At 46.2% G+C, this 21,928-nt stretch overlaps 1 protein-coding gene across 1 annotated transcript; it reads right to left on the reverse strand.

Annotated features, from left to right (window-relative positions):
- Nucleotides 1–17,372: 17,372 nt before the first annotated feature.
- LOC118776455 (piggyBac transposable element-derived protein 4-like) lies at nucleotides 17,373–19,325 on the reverse strand. The gene has a single exon (XM_036526813.1). It carries the CDS (start codon nucleotides 19,323–19,325, stop codon nucleotides 17,373–17,375), a length of 1,953 nt encoding a protein of 650 aa, XP_036382706.1.
- Nucleotides 19,326–21,928: the final 2,603 nt, after the last annotated feature.

The following is a 21,928-nucleotide window of genomic DNA, read 5'->3' on the forward strand; positions in this document are numbered from 1 at the left end:
TGCTTTACTTGCATTCTCCCATGACTGTGTTGCTATTTGTGCCCAGCACCTGGATGAATGCTGGATGAAACTTCTGTGGTGGAGTGGAGTTTGGGGTGTTTTATCGATGGTTAAAGAGAATTAGTGATGTTTCCATACACAGTCTCCTCCCACGATCTCCCCAGTGCCCACAATCCTTCACCTTAATCCCGGGGCTGTGTCCCGTGTGGCTGCCATCTGTGCATCTGACCACTTCACATCCTGCAAATCAGCACGATCGCAGCTCCACCCTACAGTCAGGAAGTGGTCCAACCGGGTGCCAATCAGATCTTGGCGAAGCGCTTGTTTTCAATCACGATTTCGTGGCTACGTGTAGCTTGTAGCTTGCCGTCTAGCGTGCTTGCTTTGGCGGTTGCTGGGTAGCTCTCTGCTGTAAACCAGAACGGGAAGTGGAAATGGCCATTTTGGGCCCCCCTCATTCCCAGCACAGACAGATTAACCACCCCGTTGTACAGAGGTGATGTCTTCCCCCAGCGCGGCTATCGACCTCCAACTGCGGAGACCGGCAGTCACAGAGCGAGGGGTAATCAGCAGCCCTTCGCCCCTTGGCTAGCAGATGTTCTTTCCTCCACTGCCACCGGACACATCAAAGAGAAATCTGCCACGTGACGACCAGCCCTAAGGTACTGCCGTAATCTTGACTTTCTCCGAGGCCTGCGAGTGTCCACAGGACACAAGCAGGAGGGACAGCACAGACGGCGGGTGTCTTTACTTGAGATTGCATCACTTCCTTTAATGTCACTGGGTTTATTTTTGATGTGTTCACAGAGGGAAGAAACTGGTGCTTGTCTGACAGCCAGGCCTTTAAAGCGAACACTGAAGAGGAGCCCACTGCATGGATGGGATGTGCAGGCACGGCATATGGACTAGATGTACATGCACACTGTATATTGTTTCATTTATCCTCATCCTGTGTTGCCTCTTCCAAGCTGTGAGATTAAAGCTCTTTATTTTTTACGGGCAGGCCAACATCTGGTCCTAACTTGCTCTCTGCAGTGGGCCCCTTGTAAACCCCTGCTGTAGCCTCCTCCGATATCGTTTCCTACTGGGAGAGCTGGCTCTTGTGATCCCTTATTATGCCGGGCAGTCTGAGGACTGCTACTGTACATGCATGTGCGTTGACCTTGCATCCGGAGGGGACAACCGTGCGCGCTGTCCTGTTTCAGTGAAAGTGTCATCCCTCTCAGGGAAGTCATCAGAGAGCACTCCCTTGCCTCAGTTCAGCCAGTCAGAGCTCGGCAGGAGATAAGGGACCCTGGACACTGATCACAGATCAGTGTTTTCTGCCTTTGCCGTTTGAGGCCTGATATCCGCAGATGCGCGCCAGAGGACTGTTGGTAAATCTTCCTGATGGGGTCTCCAGTGGGCCGGCAGGCGTCAGCACGGCGGAGCAAGAGCGGGAACAAGGGGCTGGCTTTATCTATCGTCTGACCTACTCATCCCTCAGGGGGGGAGGGGATCGAGGGGGGGGTGGGGGCACATGATGAGCTCATCGCTCTGAGTGCATCGATCGCGTGGGCGGGGGTGACCTCATCGGTGGCGCCCGTTTCCTGGGCAATCCGTCAGACCTCTTCCATCGCCGTGGAGACATTCTGCGAAACCACAGCTTCCACTGTGACCTGCTACCCTTCACATGCGGGACCTTGGGTGAGCTTTGCAGAGCTATGCCACGCTCGTGTCCAGATACTTGAAGGCTGAGCACCTGACCAGGACAGCAGGTGAAAATGTGCTGGAGCCAGCAAAAAATGAATGCATAGCAGGGATCTCACCTGGTTTCTCTCCACCTCTCCTCTCTTCCCTCCCTCCTGGAGAACGCTCACGCTCAGTCTGTTTCCCTCCCTGCTGGTTACTACGGCTAGCGCAGAAACACACAGTCATGTTCCATGGTTTCACTTTGAAATCAAATCTCATGTTTCCACTGCTCCCTGTACTTCACTGCATTAATGTCATTTGGCGTTCTCAGCTCTCTTTCCAATGTGTGAGGAAACCACTTGCTTTATTAAAGGACTTGGTCTTTTTATCATTTAATTCAGTGAAATTGACATTTCCTGAAGGACGTTTTTTGAAAAGGGTGATATTTGGATAATTGTCCCTAAAGAACCATGAAAATGAAAAAAAAAAAAAAGAAATACCCCCTGGTATTAATCAGGCGAGAGCCTGATATTCGGATCCGTCTGCCTCCACCTCTCTTAGGTATTCAGCCAGTACTGCAGCACAATTGTGTTTTACACCAGCATAGCATATTTATAATTTGTCTGCAAAGCTGACTGCAGCACATCTGCATAGTTGTGGAGAAAATACTACCATAGAACCAGACGGGACAATGGAATGTACCAGAATTACACATGCATGGATCAAACATGAACAATGCTCTCTGTACTGTAATGTGTGACACAGGACTGTTTCAGCCAAGATCCATACACCTTTGATCTTCAGCCAAGATAAGCACATTTTTCTTGATTGTGGTTCTTCAAAGTAGGAGCAGTAGGACATATAAGCCGGCTTGGACTTTCTGTGGAGCTCCTCATAACTGTGATGTCACAGACAGAATGCACTGCCTGTTTGCTGGTACATAATTGCTCACTGGCTCCTGTTAGTGAGTTGACTCTTGGAGTGGAGCCTTCCAGGCAGGGCTCCAGGTGCCACTGAGCTATTGACAGTGATGAGGACATTCAGACCCCGAGCAGCGGTGAGGTGGCCACCCGGGCTACTCTAAGAAGCAACCTTCAGCCACTGCCTGGGGCCACATACACGCTAACAGTGCGCTTGAAGGAGTTGTCTTCTTTTGACACAGACATCATACAAGATCAAACAGCAATTGTCAGGTCAGCCATCAAGTTACAGGGGAAAAAAAACAGTGGTAGGAAGCTTTTAAGTGCAACCATCAGACCAAAGGCCAAAACCATTTCCTTTTCTCCTCCACTGTACACAGATTGCATTAGTCTGTTGTGTGTGTGTGTGTGTGTGTGTGCGGGGGGGCACGACTGGTTATTGTGGTCTGAACCACAGGGGCTTATGGCAAGGTGACTAACAGTGCCAGAACTTCAGGGCAGGGGCATAGGAAATGCATCATGGAAACAGTGTGACTGTAATGGTTCCAGTCATCAACAGCAACCGCTGAACATTAATGTGTGGAAGAGCCGGATGACTATTACTGTTTTGGACTGTTCCAATCTGTCCATTCAGGATGCAATCTTCTAAACAATCATTTCAATCCAATTGAACAGAATATTCAACTCATCTGGTTATCTACATCTACACATGCCAAAAATGACATCACTTTCCTTACATGAATTGGACAGGTTTGACACCCAACTTCCTGTTCTTAGCGTTAGCAAACGACAAAGATTCCTGTGCGTGATTAAACAATAAAAAAACAACAAAATGGACTGCCTTGTCAATAATTCACCAACCCCTGCAAACCCCCTTGGAGAAAGAGCAGGTAGATTTTGTTTGCTCTGTCTTATCGTTGTGTGATTAGTCATCATGTCACCAACCTCGTGTTTTCACAGGGGAAACAGCTTACTCTACCCAGCGCAGATAACAAACCCGGGCACAATAATTCCACCAGATCTATCACGCCGGTCTAATGCTGTCTGAAGTGTTACTTGTTACCAAATGATTTCACTTGCGTATGCACGCATTACTGCATTTTTAATTTTGGAAAATAAACATCAGAGAGCATCATCCCACTGTCACTGCTTGCAATAATCTGTTTTGGCAGTCCCTAAAGCCATACTTATTCAAGGTTATTTTACATTACATCATTGCACATTTCACATCTTCAGCCCTGCTGGCCACCTGTATACCTGTGCACACTAATGACCAAGCTGGACTGAGACAGGAAGAAGTATTCTAAATGCTAACTAATTTAATCCCACTCAGATACAGCATTGGGCGTGCCCAATGCCATATCTAGAAGCAAAGGTGTGGGGAAAAGCTGTGATCCTATGAAAATCCAGGCATGTATGAGGCCTCAGTTTGCAAATTCACATCACTTGGAGGTGCGCAAATGGAGGTGTAATTGATTATCATGGTTAAATTTAAAGCAAATTGTGTAATTATTTGTTACAGGAAACAAAGACAAGTTTAACTGTTTCCACTAGGGGGGACAATAAGCCAGGGGAAGTCGTGCACAGTTTGCCAGTGGAGAATTATGTGAAAGGTTAGTGGACACAGAGGCTGTGCCATTAGTTAGGACCCAGTGAACATTTTTAGATATAATTTGTTTTCCTTGGCATTAGCTGGGAATAAAGAATTCTGGGGGAAACACAAACCCCTGACTCTGACTGGCTTTCACCAAGTCTGGAATGCCACCCTTTTCCGTCTCCGAAGGTTTGAGCGGCTCGTTTTCCCTCTTAAACGTGACCTTCAGCGCCGCCGATCTCTTCCCCAAGTCTTTCCTTCTTGGATTCCTTTGCTTTGTTGCTGAAAAGACCCGGACAAGTTCAAGTCAGGTTTCCAGAGGGGGTGATGGATCCTGTCTGTCTGCAGAAATTCCTTTGGGCAACTCCCAAACAGCTCCAGCCCCACTTGCTTTTCCCTCTAAAAAATGGCTACCTTCTGAAGGCGTGACAGCCTTTAAAGTAGACTAATCAAGTTAGCATGGGCCTGTATTTCACAGTCTAAAGTAGATAAATCTGGCTGAGGGTTCGGGGCACAACTGCTTCTAATCAGAGTGTTGATGTATAATGGTAAGCCTGCGCTCTTTAAAATGCTGTCATCTGCCATGTTTCAACCAGATCGTTTTTTTTTTTTTTGGCAGGTGGGTCAAGAGGATAGGTCCAACAGAAACTTGTTGAAGAGTGAAGAGTTTGCTCCCATCGTATCAGTGTGCTTACTTCCTCTTCCAGGAGAACAGTGATCTAATCACGCAGTGAGGCAAAAACAAATGCACATATTGGTGACTAATATTTGTTTGTTGCTGTTGTCTCTTGGGAAGATACATTTTCAGCTTGTCTAACTGTAGTTTACAGCTTTTTCATAAGGTGCAGATGGTGCTGGAAAGCCATATAAGAAACCGCATTTCCCATGAACTTCCTGGCTTTGTGTCAGTGGTCCGTAAGTCTGGGAGCTGTTGTAACTTTCTCCCCTTACTGGACACAAAAATTAGTAACTTGTGAAGGTTATCGCTATACTATAAAAGTCCTCAGTACAGAAGCAATACTATGGCACTGAATTACTTTGGTGACCCTTTAATCAAAATGTTGGTTCTTAAAGTATGCTGAAGCTGCTTCAGTCTCCAGCAGGGTGATCAGATTATCTTGATCTACAGATTCTCAAAATGACCTGCAATTTCTCACTCCATCCAAAATGGAGGAAGTCTGTGCTGACACCTCTGCTCTTACATGTGGACACATGGCTTATGAGGCTATAAAATCAATTGCATGTAAGCGCAGTTTAAAGGGGGATCATTTTAAAATATCACTTGCAGGCTCGAATTTCACATCTTCACCTTGTCTTCAATGGCCCCTACCTTGTGCATTTGATAAAACGAAAAAAATTCCCAAACGTAATAATAAGTGTCATATCATAATGAACTATACAAGCCAACACCAAAATGACCGTGCTAAGGTTACTGAGGAAGAGACATGATGGAGTATTTAGTTTGTGGGGAGAAGAGCCTGAAAGTGAGGCAGTAATTGCTCGCCTATATGTGTGGTGCATGAAGGAGCCAGATGTTACCGCAAGACTGATACACCAGCGGCTCACGCTGAATGCCCGGTGAACCAGGAGGGGACCTGGTCAGCGAGCAGCCAATAGCATGCTGACCCCGCCTTCCAAGAGAGATGACTCCGGGGGGGGGAGGGGTCAGCTCCCTCCTCTCCTCCCAAGGAGCTGGGGGCTGTTCCAGGACGTCTCAGTATGCCAGCGGTGCACAGGGGTGAAATTAAAACAAATAATATCAGCTAATTTCCACCATGTGTGCCTCACAACCCCTCCACACCCCTACCCCCACCTCAAGGTCCTTCAAGGGTGACCTCTGGTAAACAAATGCTCTTTTCAACCCAGTGAGATGTTCAGAAGAACACGGCCTCTCTGTTTAGCTTTACTGATATTCCCAGCTGTGCATTCAACCCCCCCACACCTCCACCTCTTCCCCCCTGCTATGATTCAGGCTTTTGAGTAGATCGCTGGATTTCTTTAATGCTCTCAACTTGTGCGTCAACGTCAGCATTTCAAAGCATTTGCCTCTGGGGAAAGCAATAAAGAAAGTCAGAGGTTGTATGTGCATAAAGCATGTTCCTTGGTGCTGTGTGGTTTTGGTTAAGAGGTACGGTACAGTTAATTACATACATATATATATAATGTACATTCTTTAATCACTTACATATATATGTATATATCAACTCATAGTGATGCGCAGAATGTAGCAGAGGGGCTGATCGTAATCAGGTCGTAATAAAGATGAAATCTGAAATTCAAAATACGTTGATCTGCCAGTGGGGGTCAGGGGGCAAATGGTGAAAGGGAACGCGTGGAGAAAGTGAAGATCCAAGCTAGCGTTCTCTAAGGGCTCGCTCGGTGAGAAGCCGGCCTCGGCCGCTAACGTCGTGCAGCGTGAGAACTTGATTGACGGCGGGTGGGTGTATGTTCCTCACTGATGACATGACTGCTTCCAGATGGGCTGGCGGCGGCCGGAGCTGGAGCCAGAGAGCCGGCGGCAGAGCCTCTCACGGCGTGTTGAAACAGAGCAGCTCAGATGGATAATCACTCTGTTTGGGATGATTGGCCGTGCACTCCTCAGACCACTCATTTCAAACTTCCCGACACCGTACTCTGTGTCTTCAATCGAAGCGTGGGTTTCTGAAGGATTTTTTTTGTGTGGTTTTCGCTTTTTTTTACTGTGGTTAATCCCATTGCCCTTCCAGGGTAACAAACTCTCCTTGTCTAGAGGCTTTTCCAGGCAGTTCTGGTTCTAATGAACATTTGCTGAAAATGGCAGTGAAATGTTTAATTATTTCTAGAAACCAATTAATTCGCTGCCTCTGGTCATGCAGACCTGAATATTCAGAAATACTGGGTCTGAGTTTTGCTTTTAAGGATACAGAATGGCACAGTGACAGTTAGGAATATGTTTTAGAGCATGTGGGTTTTTGAATAAATTTCAGATAAGGAAAAAAGCAGGGAAAAGAAGAATCTTACATCCAACTGACAATCCCCACTGAACTCATAAACATGAGAAAAAAGGAGAAAACTTTTCAGAAAATTAACACTGCAGACTGTCTACGTTCTTTATGTCTTGTTACTGTTCTGAGTGAGCAGCCCATTAGGTCACACGCACATGTACGCACGTGCTGACTCTGCGGATATGCAGCACCATGGGCCCACACCAGGCAACCTCCGGGCCCACAATGACGTCTCTATTCAGACACGGGCCTGCAGGGGTCTCTCTCCCCGCCCCCCGAGACGTAATGAGAGAAGCCCATATAGTAAACCTGTCAGGGGCAGGTAATGAATGAGGCTCCGCAAAGCAGCTGAGGGGTCAGGGGGTATCGCGTGCTCCCCATCTGTGCACGGTCGCTCCTGGTCCATTGCAGCACATTAACAGTACATGTGCTCCACAGGGCCAGCCAGATTGCTGCACAACCAGGTTGTACTAACCAACAGCATATGAAAGATATCTTGATGAAAATGTTTATGGGTTTAAGGTGCATTTCTCCAAATGATGGAAGCACACAATACATGCAAGTATAACCCTGTAGTGAAGGCCTTAATTCTGTTTTCACAACAGTTTCCTGGCATAACAAGCGCTAAGGACAGTATAACCAGTCTGCAATGGGCTGTGATGTTGGTGATAGAATAGAGGGATTCATGCACAAATATGTAGAGCTTATTCTTCATCTATGGCAGTTTTGAAAAGAAAAAAAAAGCAATAATACAGCATTGAACCCCAGGTGACTCTTACAGCTGTTCAACAGTGAGGCATGGATACTTATGCGCTTCAGTGACCAATCTTCCCCTGTAGGTTTAGTCTGAAATTGATAGCTCTCACTTGACTTCATTTGCAACTTCCTCTTTCTCTGCCTGGTCCCAGACAATGTCCGCCAGGCCTGCTCAAGCTCGCTTGGACGCCGCAGACCCTTGCTCCCGCTGTCCAATGGCGGCCATTCCAGGGGGCTGATGGGATTATCACAATCTCGTCCTCCGCTAAAATGCTGAAACACACCTTGCCATCTGCAGAGGCAGTCAGATGGAAAAACCCCACTGCATTTCCACATTCCGGTCTCCGCGGGTAACGGGAGAGTAGGCCACGCGGAACGGAGGGAATTTGCAATTCGTTTTTTTTTCAAGCGGTCAGAGAAAACAAACAGTGGCGGGGCAGAGTGAGCTGTAAGGATCCTGTCGCTGTGAAAGTGAAACTATCAGTAAGCCCTAAAGCCGTCTGTAAAACGGTCAAGGCGGAAGGGAGCGGAACAGAAAATATATTAAGGAATGTTCAGTAAAGTCAGCCCAAGATGATATTATATTCCCCCCAAAATTACAAACCATTATGTGCTTCCAACAGAGAGGTGAGTATTGAATGTTTATCTTCTAGTCTTGTCCATGTCATGTATAATTAGATCCACACAAATGGTTTACCCTGATTCCTGATTCGCCTAAGAGCCACATGATGGGCACACAAATATAACACAGCCTCTTAATTCATGCCTGTAAAAACTCACACTGGTAGTTACACACTTCCTGGGGCATGATGCCTTTCCCTCTGGTCAGCTTGCACCTGAAAATGTATTTATTTTCATTTGTAAAGAGCTAAACAGTCCATAAATGACTGTAAACATGATAAGAAGATGTATGTATCTTGCTGTGATTACAAAAATTAAAAATAACATGAAAAATATGTATACAAACTTAAGTGCAATCAATTAAATGCTATCACTAAAGGAAGAAGTTCAGCTGCCTACGAGCTGCAGAGGAACCTATTGTGTGCTATAATTGCATTGTAAAGTCCTTGTTTTGGTCGAAAGGAATACATTTTACATTCAGTCATATTACTTTACCGGACTAACAAAAGTGTATATAAATTGGGAATAGGGGAAGACCAATGATCTAACTGGTAGATGGCATCCTGCAGCCTATCAATGGGAAGATGTCAATGCTTGTCACATTTGACAATTTTTTGTTGTGACACACTTTTTTCATGGAACTCATATAATGCACATCACTGTGGTGTGATATACCCATCAGTTACTTGTAATACGTAAAATATTGCTTCAATTAGCAGAGTGATAAACAGTGGTATTGGCACATGTGCGGAATATGTGGTCTGTTTCAGCAATGAAGGGTACCTTTTATAGCAGAGCAACGGGAGGCCTAAGAATGATTCACCACAGAGGAAAATTACAATTATTATAGCAATGAGTCAAAATGCCAAAACTCTTTGCCACGATTAAATGCAACATTTGGGACAAAAGAGGCGGCATCTCATTTTTCTCATTTCCTTCTGAGGACCAGAGTTGAATTTAATCTGAATATTTACATATCATTTTTGAGCCTGCTAGAACTACATTACCACCTCCATTTGGCAAGTCTATGTGGTTGTTAGATTTGGGCAGCTGATCTCAGGCCAGTAATATCAATCACAAGGAATTTTATTTAGAGAAGGACAATGCATTAAGGTAAATATTTGCTGTAGCTATGGGGGCTATGTCGGGTGATTTCTAGCAAATTAGCGAATTCTAACAGTGCAGACAAGAGGCTTATCAGCTAGTCAAACTATATGAGCACATACTATGAGTAATAAGGAACATAAATAGTAACAAAAATGAATAATGATTTAACTTTATTAACTTCAACCAACTGAGAGACATATATGATGGAACTCCCATGATAATTTGTGAATCTCCTCACATCGTTGATATGACTGGCGTGATTCAGAAACAAAAAAACATTGTTATACAAAGATTTGTCCTAGACCAGAGGCAAATAAAAGAAACTGGTCACTTGAAAACATTAGCCAAGCAGCGTTTTAACAGAAACAACAAGCGGTGCGCACTTGTAGTTTTGATTGAGTGAAACTCTTGCGAGTTCTTCTGTTTGGATACACTGGAACGGGTGCTCGTTGCATTAATGTGTGCCCAAGTGCCTGAAGAAACTCAACGGTAAGCAACTGAGCGTTGTTTCTTACAGCCGAAGCACATGTGAACGAACCCTCTCACAGGACTTTGCCTGGATGGAGTTGGGGGTCGAACTTGATGCATCTCAGTATGCGCTAAAAAGGATTATTGACGCCAACTGACGCAACACACTTTGCGTACACACAGACGTCCACCCTTATTTTAGCAATTCGAGCTTGCGTTTCGGGCTCTCAGGCAATCGGATACGCAGAAATTCGCAAAAAAGTATTTTGCTTGCTTGGCCCGTCGGATCTCATGGTCTGCAATCCTGCTGCGTCGACAAAATGTTATGGTAGTTGGCTCCGCCGCCAGTTTGGTAGATTTGGGTGGGACCGGCACCGGAGCTATGCTCTCGAGGAGGACACGGATACAACCACTGTGAGAACTACCCAGTAAAACCTCCGCGTTCAACGAGCCACTCCAAGGCATGCATATAATGATTGATCGATACTCTATGCCGGAGAGCGTTCGTTCCCTGCTATTCTCTCTGCTGCAAACGACCAGCTGGCAGGAAAGCAGACAAAGATGTTTGTAAGTCAACAAGCTTCGAGATTACAGCAGTTCTATCACATTAAAATGGTGCACGTGAAGTGGAAGGGTGAACAACTGGGGGAAAAGAAAATAAAGTATGAGTCCACAATGCATTTGATTTTGAAGGATTTGCAGTGGAGAGGATACAAAGGATCACCTGCTTGTTTCATTGTCAAATTCTGTAAACACAGAGCACCCACTAGTACATACCTCGATGAGTTTATTTGATATATGCTTTGTTGTCGTGGCCAATACTGAAGATGCACGGTGGGGTTCTCCTCTTTTATGTAAAGGGAACAAAGGCATCAGGACAGCTAACAGAGGAGCCCTATATAATTAGCAATGTGTGGTGCAGGCATCTGAGCATAGGACTTCTGAAAATGGAGATCACAGGTTTGATTTCCGACAGGACAGAACCATTGTACCCTGGACTTGACTCCACCTTGACTTCTCTGTTGAAATACAATAGGAATGAAGTGTGGAATGTTTTAAATGATAGGTTTCCCCCTTCATGTTTGTGATACAAATGAACAAATAGCAAATACTGTAACTGTTTCAGTAGGCAGCCTGTTTCTGCCTGTCCTGGGGGAAGTTGCCACCTCCTGTTCCCTATCAACATACCAATCACAGAACCCCCCATGACAGGGGGAAAAACATAACAGATTCATGACCGAACATACCCAACCTAAATGAGAGACAGTAAGTGAAGCCAGGCCTGCCAGCTGACCGGGGCCCTGATATCAGAGTGCATTCAGAGGAAAATGGCATGAGCTGCTGAGTAAAGATTGGACGGGCACCATGCTGTCACCCTCTGATGTGATAATTGTTGTAACCCCCTCTGTAACCCCCAACCCACCCCCCACCCCCAACACAGATACACACACACACACACACGCATGCACACACACACACACACACACATACAGTACAGCACCATGGGGACTCTCTCCTCTCTTCCTACAGTGTGGGAGTGAACCCATCAAAGGCAGCATTCTGCCCCCCTGCCATGAGCCAGGCAGAGGAAACCAGGGCAGGCAAGCTCACTGATTGGTTGAGAAATTCCTTTGAATCCCAGCAGTGGTGGTGCTCAGATGGAAGAAGCGGAAAAAATGCTGATCTTTCTTTGTGTGTGCGTGGGTGCGAGAGTGTGTGCGTGTGTTTTTGTGCGAGGGTGCCTGTGTGTGTCTGTGTGTGGACATGCACAAAGTAGTTTGGTAGTTTGACTCTACCGAAATTCATATTCACTGACAGAAGCTGATGGAGATGTTAAAGGCGGTAATGGTTCTACAGAAGGACAGGTCTAAAGGATACAGACAGGACAAGGTGTGGTGGTGATGTGCTCCTCAGTGGAGGTTGAGTGGTTTCAGATGGATTGTAAAGTGGAAAATTTAGATTCTTGTCAAAGTGTTGGGGTTGATGTAAAGCTGTATGCTGGAACTGATTTTCCAAGCATTTGCTATATGATTTAGACTGGAATTTTAGCTCATTTATCTTGTGGTTGCACTAAATCACAATGTATGAGATAATACTGGACCTGTTGAAATGATGTCGGACAACATGGGGAGTACATGCTCCACAGGAAATTAAAATTTGGAGCAGACGGAGTGTTTCATGAGGTAGTGAATTTGAAAACGTTACATATGACTTGTGAAAGGCCTTTTAACTAAACATCTGTATCATAGTCACACAGTCCCCCCCCCCCCCCCCCCCCCACGCACACACTCACGGAAACTTATATCCTCACACACATGCACATGGGAACATGTCTGCATGCACACACGTGCATGTAAGAAGTCACACATGCATAAGGTTATGGCTGGGGCTAGCCATAACAATACATGCACACATGTATACAGGAGGCTACACAAGCACAAACATTTGTATGGACTTACACATGATATGCACAGACTTACATGCATCCAGTGCATATACACACATGTGCTCAAACACACATACATGAGCATACACATGTACACACACTCGTATGCTCACACACATCAGTGACAAACCTTGACAATCTAAAATGATATTATTCATATAAGATCAGAAATTTTGTTTTAAGGAAAAAACCCCGTTTGCAGATTTTGTTTAGAGTTTAGATTTTGTGGCATGGTTCCATTAATCAGCAATTAAAAAGATTTGCCAGTCTCTGAGATAATAATTTAATTCAGAGCCTTGCAAATCAAAACTTTTTGCGCAGTATGATTTGGGCATCATTATAAGCATAAGCATAAAATCCATGGACAGCAGGCGACACCCAGAGACAGCTGGTGAATATATTCAAACAGTGGTAATTTCAGACAGATCAAAGAAACATGTATATATATGGTCAATCATGATCCAATATCAACCTCCCAAGCTGATGCATATGTATGGTCACCAGGTGGTCTTTCCCCTAGGATGGTTGTGTTTTTATAATACCCTACATGGTTTTTCACACATTATGAGCTGAAATATACTCAGTTGTAAAATGGGACTTTAACCTATCAATTCCATACAATGGTCAGCATAATTTAACTTGTATGAGAGGCAGTGGGGGGGGGGGGGGTACTATAAACATACAGACTACTGGATTTATAAACACAGTACAGTATGACTGAGACAGCTGGGCTGCAAGTTTTCATGCTCTCAAAATGTTTATTTTTTCACCTTGTGTGGAATTGCACTGTATGATCAATTGCACTGTATGAACCACACTGTACACAAGGGAGTGAGGACGTGTGTGTGTGTGTGTGTGTGTGAGAGAGAGAGAGAGAGAGAGAGAGAGAGAGAGAGAGAGAGAGAGAGAGAGAGAGAGAAAGGGCCACCAAAGCTTCCATTTCATATAGGTTTGCAATGTATGACTTCAAACTAATGCAATAAAGGATTTCAGGGTTGTAACATACAATTGCTTGTTCCTCACGTGTAAATGTATATGACACATTAAATGGTGATTAGAGATTATGTATGTACAGGTTCCGCTCCTATAAGTAAATGGTATCAGGAGGGACTAAATGAGAACCACATGGTCAAACACAGGGTGTTGTGCAAATTGTTCTGACCCCTTCATTTCTTTAAACTCCATAACATTACTTGAGTATCGTTATAGGACTGACTCAAACCTTAAGCAAAAAATACGGCTGCATCATGGATGAATAAACACTAACACACACACACACACACACACACACACACACACACACACACACACACACAGGGCCCAAGCTCATTATTTCTTGCAGCTTGTTACTAGTTAACTGAAATAGTGCGTTTGGGTGAGCGGCTGGCGTCATGCGATTGAAGCCATGTGACTTCGGGGGCCCAATAGCTGCTGTGTGACTGCACACACTGCGGCAGGAGAAGGACAAAACGAGGCAGGGAGGCGAGGTGGGCCGCTGGGGCTCTGGAGGCATCACATGACCAGACCGCACAGCGCTGCGCGGGTCCAGGCCGCTGTGAGCGCAGGCCGCAGGCACAGTTCCCATGATGCTCCTGCGCGAGGCTTGCACGCACCCCCCCCTCCCCCCAATTGAGCCGCGGCGCTCTGAAAAGGTGGTGGTAACACACAGAGAAGAGAACAGAGCTCAGAGAGAACAATGCCCTCCCCTCACGGCCACGCAGCCACTCAAAGGCAAGCTCACAGCACGCACTTTAAAAAATGATAACAAGGGGAGAGCTTTTCTGCATCCGAGATGGTAGTGATGGCACAACTGCTGGTAGGTCATGCCAAAGGTTACTGAGCGCTGTGCACACAACCCCCCCCAAAGCTGAGCTACACACATTACAAGCGCATTGCTCTGGTAGAAATTTGAATCCTGTGCTGGGGGGCTGGGTGGTAGTGGGGGCTCTAAGACCCCTCCAAGCCCCTTACCAGGATGTACCCATGACAACAACATTTGCCTGTTGGCAACCTTCTCTCTTCGCCAGCACGGGTTGCCATAGCAACTCTCCACAGGAGGCCCCCCCCCTCGGTATCGGGAGGGGGGGTGGGGGGGGGTCGGGCAGTGCGCGGTTGACTAACGGTCTCCCAGCTGGCGTACAGCGCCAGGAAACACACCAGCCGCCGATATCTGAGTCAGTCCAATCCCCAGCGGAAAGGGATCTCGGAGCCGAGGCTCCAAGCTGCAGGAAAAAAAAACCCTCGTAAAGTTACACGGCTGGAACCAAACGCACTTCCGCATGAGGCATTGAGTCGTTTATCCATTTTCAGCTGAGGCAGGCAGCTAATGGACATGTGGGCATCCCAAATAAAGTGATACAGAAAGCTGAGGTGAAGACAAAAGTCTCTCTCAAGATATTTTTGAGTAAAGGATATGTCATTGCATTGGATGTGCTATTTAACTAGCAGGACCTATTTTTTTTAGCAGAAAACATCTTACACCACCGTCTTGTTTTTGTATTAATGGTCCCATGATTTTCGATATCGAGGGAATTTTAACACTTCTGATTATTTCTGTAATTTTAATTTTGGTGCCTCTACTGATTTGTGAGGAACCTTTGCTGGACATATGTACTGTATATACTGTATATTTAAATATATATATATTACAGAGGCCGTAACCTCAATAAGGCTCACCTTATGCAATCAATATTTAAGGACAAAGGAAACCCACATGTACACCTCAGGAACAGAACACAGACACTAACTACACTGTCACGAAACAAGCACACAGCCCCGTCCCCCAGCACCTCCGAGGACAGCTGCGATAGCACGACAAAAAAGTAATTAAAGAAGGAAAACTGAGAACGAAAAGAGGGGGAAAGAGCCATTCTGGGCTTGTTTACAGAAGCTAATTGTTGGCAAAGTGTTTCCAGTCTTTGTTTTTACCTTGACTAATGAACCCCCCGTTGAGATCATTATGTAATGATTATGTCAGCTGCTCCTCTTGCAGTGTACAGTGTACACGGCACGGAGAACGGGGAGGCCAAAGGAGAGACACGGTAACACTCATGAGCCCCCCACTCTAACCTCTGACTGTAACAAACTGCCTAAACCAGGCTTACTCAACCCCCCCCAGATTAGGGGCCCAGTTCGGGATCCTCAAATCTGCAAAAAATATGCTTCCTCCAACCATACTGATTCATCATTAAACTCTATTAACACACTTAAATACATCTTTTTCCTTCATATTATCATTGACTGTGTTTTATTATTCATTTACCGGCTCCTCTGAAGCGTTTGCACGGTTTTTAATTGAGATAATAATGCTTTTGCACTTTATTCACAACAGACACTGTTCTGGGGTCACTGAGTATTTTCAGTATTGAAATGGGGTCATGCAGAAGAGGCTGGGGAAGACTGATCTAGGGCGAGCGAAGAACTGCAGCTCTCTCTGCCAGAGCAGGGTGGCGGCCCCCTGCTCCATACCTTTCACGTAAGTAAGCATACTGCCTCCACCTACCCCCTGCAACCTATACCCATAATCCTCCAGTCTAACAGGTGAGTGCAACATGAAAGCTCACATTAAAAATTATGGCAGAAATAAAAAGACACAGAGTAAACATTGTACATGCACCGTGCAATGTTAAAAAAGGACAAAAGCAAAGATCCACCTCAATCATTCTATCAGTACACCGGGTGATGCAAACCTGAGATTCTTCACCTTTTACCCCATGCCACACACACAGAGTATTGGCATTATTACGCACTGTACAATAGCTGAATCATGAAAATCTGTATGTGATTTTCAAACCACGCCACGGCCACATGTGTGGCAGAGCTGCACTTGAGAAACAGCTTTGTGCCGCACGGAAACATAATGAGCCGCTCTCAACACTCAAGCACTCGGATCCAAGGCGTTTGCTTAGGGCTCTTGACCACGTGAGCCTCACTCCCCCATTCCAGAGCGTTTAGTTTACCCACATGGCACTTACCGTTTGACTGTGGCTATCCACTTACAGATGGTAACAGCGCGTCGGTTCAAGTGTCTTTCGAAATAGAGCATGTCCATCGGTGGAGAAAAGAACAGATCTTTTTTTTGTTGCAGAGTGGTAATAATTACAAGCTGTGTCTCCTGGAAGATATCAAAACTGATTTTCATATCTAGGGGATAAGCCTTTTTTAACTTCTGGCACCAAAATGTGAATAGATAGCAGCGAGAAAAGCTATGGCTTTGTTGCAATATTTATGGTACTAGTTTGATGAACTATTGGTTTCCAAAGAGATTTAAAAGGTGAAATTGCTTGAAAAAAAACATTAAGCATAATCTCTTGTTACAAGCCACAGGAAAAAAGTTCATAAGAAAAGGAGCCTCTTCGTGGAGCATTTATTTTGGAAAAGCCGAACTTCCATCAAACATTTCTCAATGTAAGTGCTGAAACGTTATTAAGCTTAATTTATTCATAAAAAAACATTTTCCTTTACTCAATGTATAAAAAAGTGGCACAAAATCTTTTTTTTTCTGTCGGTATGACAAGACAATTAACTGGAACGTTTCACACTGATACAAAGTAGCTACCCTTGCTTGACTGTAGTCAATGAAAACACTACGTGCAATAAAATCACAACTTCTACCGCTATGATTAGTCTACGAACACAACTACGACAAATGAAATTAGTTATGTTATGCCAACGTGTACCTGGACTGAGAACTTTCCGATGCAAAGTGTTTCAAAGTCTTTTTAAAAGTTCAGAGGGTTAAAATTAATAGTGAAACAAATATGAAATAATAATAATAATAATAATAATAATAATAATAATAGTGTTTATTTGTGGAACTCGGAGAAGCAGCCCCCCCTGCAGAGGTGCACGTTGCAGATCTTGCAGCCGAAGACGCTCTCGTGCCGCAGGCCCTTGTTGGTGCAGTTCCTGCACCTCCGCGAGCGCTCGGACATGCGCTCCAGCCGGTGGCCGTACTCCACGGGCGAGTCGGCGTGGCGCTTGCGGGCGGCGCGCTCCATGCCGCGGGCGCCCTGGTAGTCCCCGATGAGCTGCTGCGCCAGGCGGATGCGGAAGTGGCGCTGGGTGAACTGCTTGCCACTGAAGCCTGGCGGCGCCGCCCCGCCCCGGCTCTCCCGCAGGATGATGTAGGCGTTGACGATGCACAGGTTGATGTAGAACCACAGGAAGTAGCGCCACCACTTCTTGCACGGCCGCCCCACCTGGTAGCACTCGCGCAGCTGGTCGCACAGGTCCACGCCCCGCATGTTCTCCTGGTAGAGGAGCAGCGGGAGCGGGCGGGGCACGCCGATCACCGCCCCGTCGCGCCCCCGGCTCGGGCAGATGCCCACGATGCCCGGCGCGCAGTTGGACGACAGGCAGCTGACCACCTTGGTGTCCCGGGTGACGGTGGCCACGATGTTGCCCCGCTGGCACTGGAAGAACTCGCCCTGCGCCAGCTTGCCCACGTTGCGCAGACGCAGGGCCTCGGGGAAGCCGCGGCGGCTGGGCTGGGTGGTGCCGCAGGCGTACAGGCCGTCCTGCAGCAGCCTCTGCACCAGCGGCACGGAGGTGAAGAGGCTGTCCATGAAGATGTGGTGGTGCTTCCCCTCCAGGCCCTTCACCAGGGAAGTGACCACTTTGTAGCCCACCGCGCCCGTGTCCTCGCCCGCCCGGCCCACGTAGATGCTGGCGCGGTGGCAGTACCCCGATTTGGAGTCGCACAGCATCCACACCTTCAGGCCCTTCTTGAGGGGCTTGGAGGGCATGTACTGCGTGGCAGAAAAGCGGCCCTTCACCGCGATGGCGCCCTCGTCCACCGTCAGGCAGCGGTTGGGCGCGTAAGCCTCCCACATAGTGTTCTCCACCACGTCCAGCAGGGGGCGGATCTTGTACAGCCCGTCGTAGCCTGGCTCGCCCTGGGCAGGCTCAGACTCCCGGTCGCACAGGTGGATGTTCTGGTTCAGTTTCTCAAAGCGCCTGGCTGTCATGGTCTTTTTAAAGCCGGCGTTGCCTATAAAGATATCTGTAGCCCAGTACATACCGTAATCTGGCAGCTGGTTGATGCCCATTAGAATGTTCAGCCCGATGTAAGCTCGCATCTCCCTCAGGTCCGTGGGATGCCAGTGGGCGTCTACTTTCCCGCTCCTCCTTTGCCTGTAGAGGGCGTAGTTGTTTGTTTGTTCTACCATGTGTTCAAACAGAGAGTCAGGGAAGAGCAACCGGAAATAGTCACGGGTGTCAGCCTCATCCCCCAGTGCGTGCTGGGGGCCAGATATAGCGGTGAACGGCTCTATTGAAATAATTTGGTCGGGTTCGCCCCAGAAGTCTGGAGAAGTGCAGTCCTCACCTAAATCATCAAACTGGCCGATCAAGTCGGTCGGTTCCTCCTCTAAATCGGAGAAATCTATATCCGAGTCGTTTGAAGTGGTTTCAGAACAGTTGTTAGCGCTAGCATAATAAGAATCCTCGCTCTCCTCCTCGTGCTTCATTCCATTGTCAGTGACTAAAATAATATTGCAGCCGCCTCCCGCGAGGTAGCTGGCCGTGTCCGCAGTTTCTGCTGCCGCTACGCTTTTGAATTCATCCTCCTCCTCCTCCTCATCCTCCTCTAGTTCTTCCTCTTCGTCCGAGTCGGGTTTTCTGAAAGGAATTTCAAACCACTTCACGTCGGCAGAAAGATTAAGTGGCGATTCCTCACTATCGGAAGCCGAGTCCCTCTCTGTGTCTGCGCTTGTTTCTAAAATAGTAAAAAGCTCCCTCCTTTTTCCTGCCGCCATGTCGGGGTTTTGATCTGTCCTTGCATGAGTCTTTTTAAAATTTTTTAGCTGGGGAAATAATTCCAAAGAACAAACCTTAAATTGAAAAGAATTGAAATGCACTTGTATATTCTCGGAAAACTCAGCAGTTTTTATGCCGTGGTGCGGTTTGTAAAAGCTTGGATCTCATTGTTTCCGCTCTTGGTTTTGGTGTGCTTTGAGGCGCAGTGTGGCCGGAGACGTCAGAAGCTGTATGCATGTCCTGCTTTGTAAGGGCGTTCTGCGACTGCAGCTGGTGGGGTAGCGAGTTCGCAAGGCTGGCAGATGGCCGCTGCTGTTGTAATGTCTGTTGGTACGGGACACCATCAAAAGCCACGCGTCTCCGATGGGACAGGAAAAAGCGGGAGTCGTTATTAAATATAGCTAACTGTTTTTATTTTGTTTTAGTTCATTGCCATCGTCTCGCTTATTTATGCACGTATTGCCGTTTTAGTCACGACGATAAACAAGTCGTACAAGTTGTGTGCTTTTACATGCATTCGCTTGCGCTAGCGTTAGTTGTTCGTACTACGGGGAAAACCAAGGACGCAGATCACTGGCATGTAAGCGGACGTTTTTTTTTTTTTAAGTTACTGTGTGGTTTTATACACAATTACGATAAGTCGGTCACGAATAACCCCCTCCCCTCTCCTCCTCTCCCTCTTGTTTTAATGTGACGCTTATAATGCGATTGTAAAGTTCCTGTCCGCTTAACACTAATGAATAACAGAGATGTATTGCGTGTATCCCGCTGTTTAAATACCAATCCATTCCCCAAACTGTGCTGTCTTCCTGTATATAATATTAATTCATTCAAACATTCATCCATTAAAATGTTTACGGGATTTCTGTCATAATTAAAAGCAAACTACGGTAACCACTTGTGAGATTTCTTTTGTATTAAGCCCTAATGTTTGCCGTAATCATGTAAAAATGGGGAAAAGATTTCTTTATGAATTTATAGCACATGGGAATTACAGTGCTTTATTGAGTTCATTAAGCATGCTGTTTTTCACTGACCAATCAACTCTTAAAATTGGCAGACATTAACCAGCCCCAAACATTAGGCTTTAGCAGACAATGTGGCCCTGCACTCCCTCACCAGGTGAGTGAGTGGTGTGTGTAGCTCCATTGCAAACTTCTGTGATGCAAGCAGTGTATTTGGGAACGTCATATGACATGAGCTAAGTTGTATACAGGTTTGGTGGACCTTGCGCAGATGACTCCCTCAAACTGGACCATTGACTGTATACATACTGGCTTCAAACTGGTTAACGCCTTTCCATAGGAGTCTTCAGTATGTTGGTGTTGGGGACAATGTGCATCTGGCAGTTTGCTCCCCTCTCCCCTCATTCCAGCAGTGGTCTGACTATTATGAGGACCTGGACTATTGTGTTACCATATTTATCATTCATTAGGAGCATGATTAGCATTGCATGCTGCAGGTTAATATGTGATTACTGTTTACCTGGATATATTTAACCAAAGCAATTCATGTTAAGTACGATGATTGGAGGTGCAACAGCAACGGCTCACCTGAGACTAGAACCCACAATATTCTGGGTGGCAGTGTAGCATGGCGCTCATGGAACTGAGTTTGTTATCAGTAGGTTGCTAGTGTGGTTTTATGGAGGGGTGGTGCCATAGGTAGTTAAACTCGATCGCTTCAGTAATATCCTGCAGTATGAATGGATAAAATGCAAATTGTGTCAGTGGATATGGATGTCTGCCAAGCAAAAAAAACAAGTAAATAAATAATGACAAAAATGTTCATTCTGGTTCGGAGTCCGGTTGCTTAACTACATTACTATGCAAAAAGTGCCGCCCACACGCAAAAAGGCTCGCTGTAGCTGGACTTCCTGTTCCTGGTTTGTGGTGCTGGCAGTGCCCAGTGGGTCTTGGAGCGGAGCTGGGTTATTGCAGCTCCGGGCGCTGCCTGTCAGCTTCCAGCTTGCTGTCTTAGGTGGTGGGTGGGGACTCGAGCAAGGGGCAGGAAGAGTAGGTTTCAGTAGGTACCTCTCAGAGAATAATGTTCTGTCATTGAAACAATACTTAGTCATTACAGTATGGAAGCTAAACATGCCGAGAGTACATGTGATGAGAGGTTTTTCCAGACATGGTTTCTGATATCCAGTGCTCTGGTTTTTGGTCCAGTTTGAAACTGCAGGAGAGGGTGATGTCTTGGTTGTTGTGTGCAGTGTGTTTTTTGGGGGAGCTGTGATGTGATTTCTGTTGTAGGCTACATCTATTGTGGTTCCAGGAAGCAGTCCGTTTGGCTCTTGGCTTCTCAATGTTTGCTGAAAGGTAGTGGGTTTTGGTTGTAGGTAGAACTAAATTTCTAGGTGGTACAGTCTTTGGTTCTAGGGAGAGCTGACTTTGTTTGTAGCTGATATTGTCTTTAGTTCTGGGTAGAACTAAATTTGTTTCTTGTTTGTGTAGTCTCTGGTTCTAGGGAGAACTAAGTTTGTTTCAAGGTGGCATGGTCTTTGGCTGTAGGTAGAACTATATTTTTTCTAGGTTGCATAATCTTTTGTTCTAGGTAGTATTTGATTCAGGATTTCACTCTAAATGACCACACCAAGCCA

The sequence above is a fragment of the Megalops cyprinoides genome, chromosome 4, assembly GCF_013368585.1.
Source record: "Megalops cyprinoides isolate fMegCyp1 chromosome 4, fMegCyp1.pri, whole genome shotgun sequence".
In the NCBI taxonomy this organism is placed as follows: domain Eukaryota; kingdom Metazoa; phylum Chordata; class Actinopteri; order Elopiformes; family Megalopidae; genus Megalops; species Megalops cyprinoides.

Excerpts from the sequence above, each read along its gene's own strand:
- LOC118776455 (XM_036526813.1), bottom strand. The coding sequence starts at position 19,325 with ATGGCGGCAGGAAAAAGGAGGGAGCTTTTTACTATTTTAGAAACAAGC.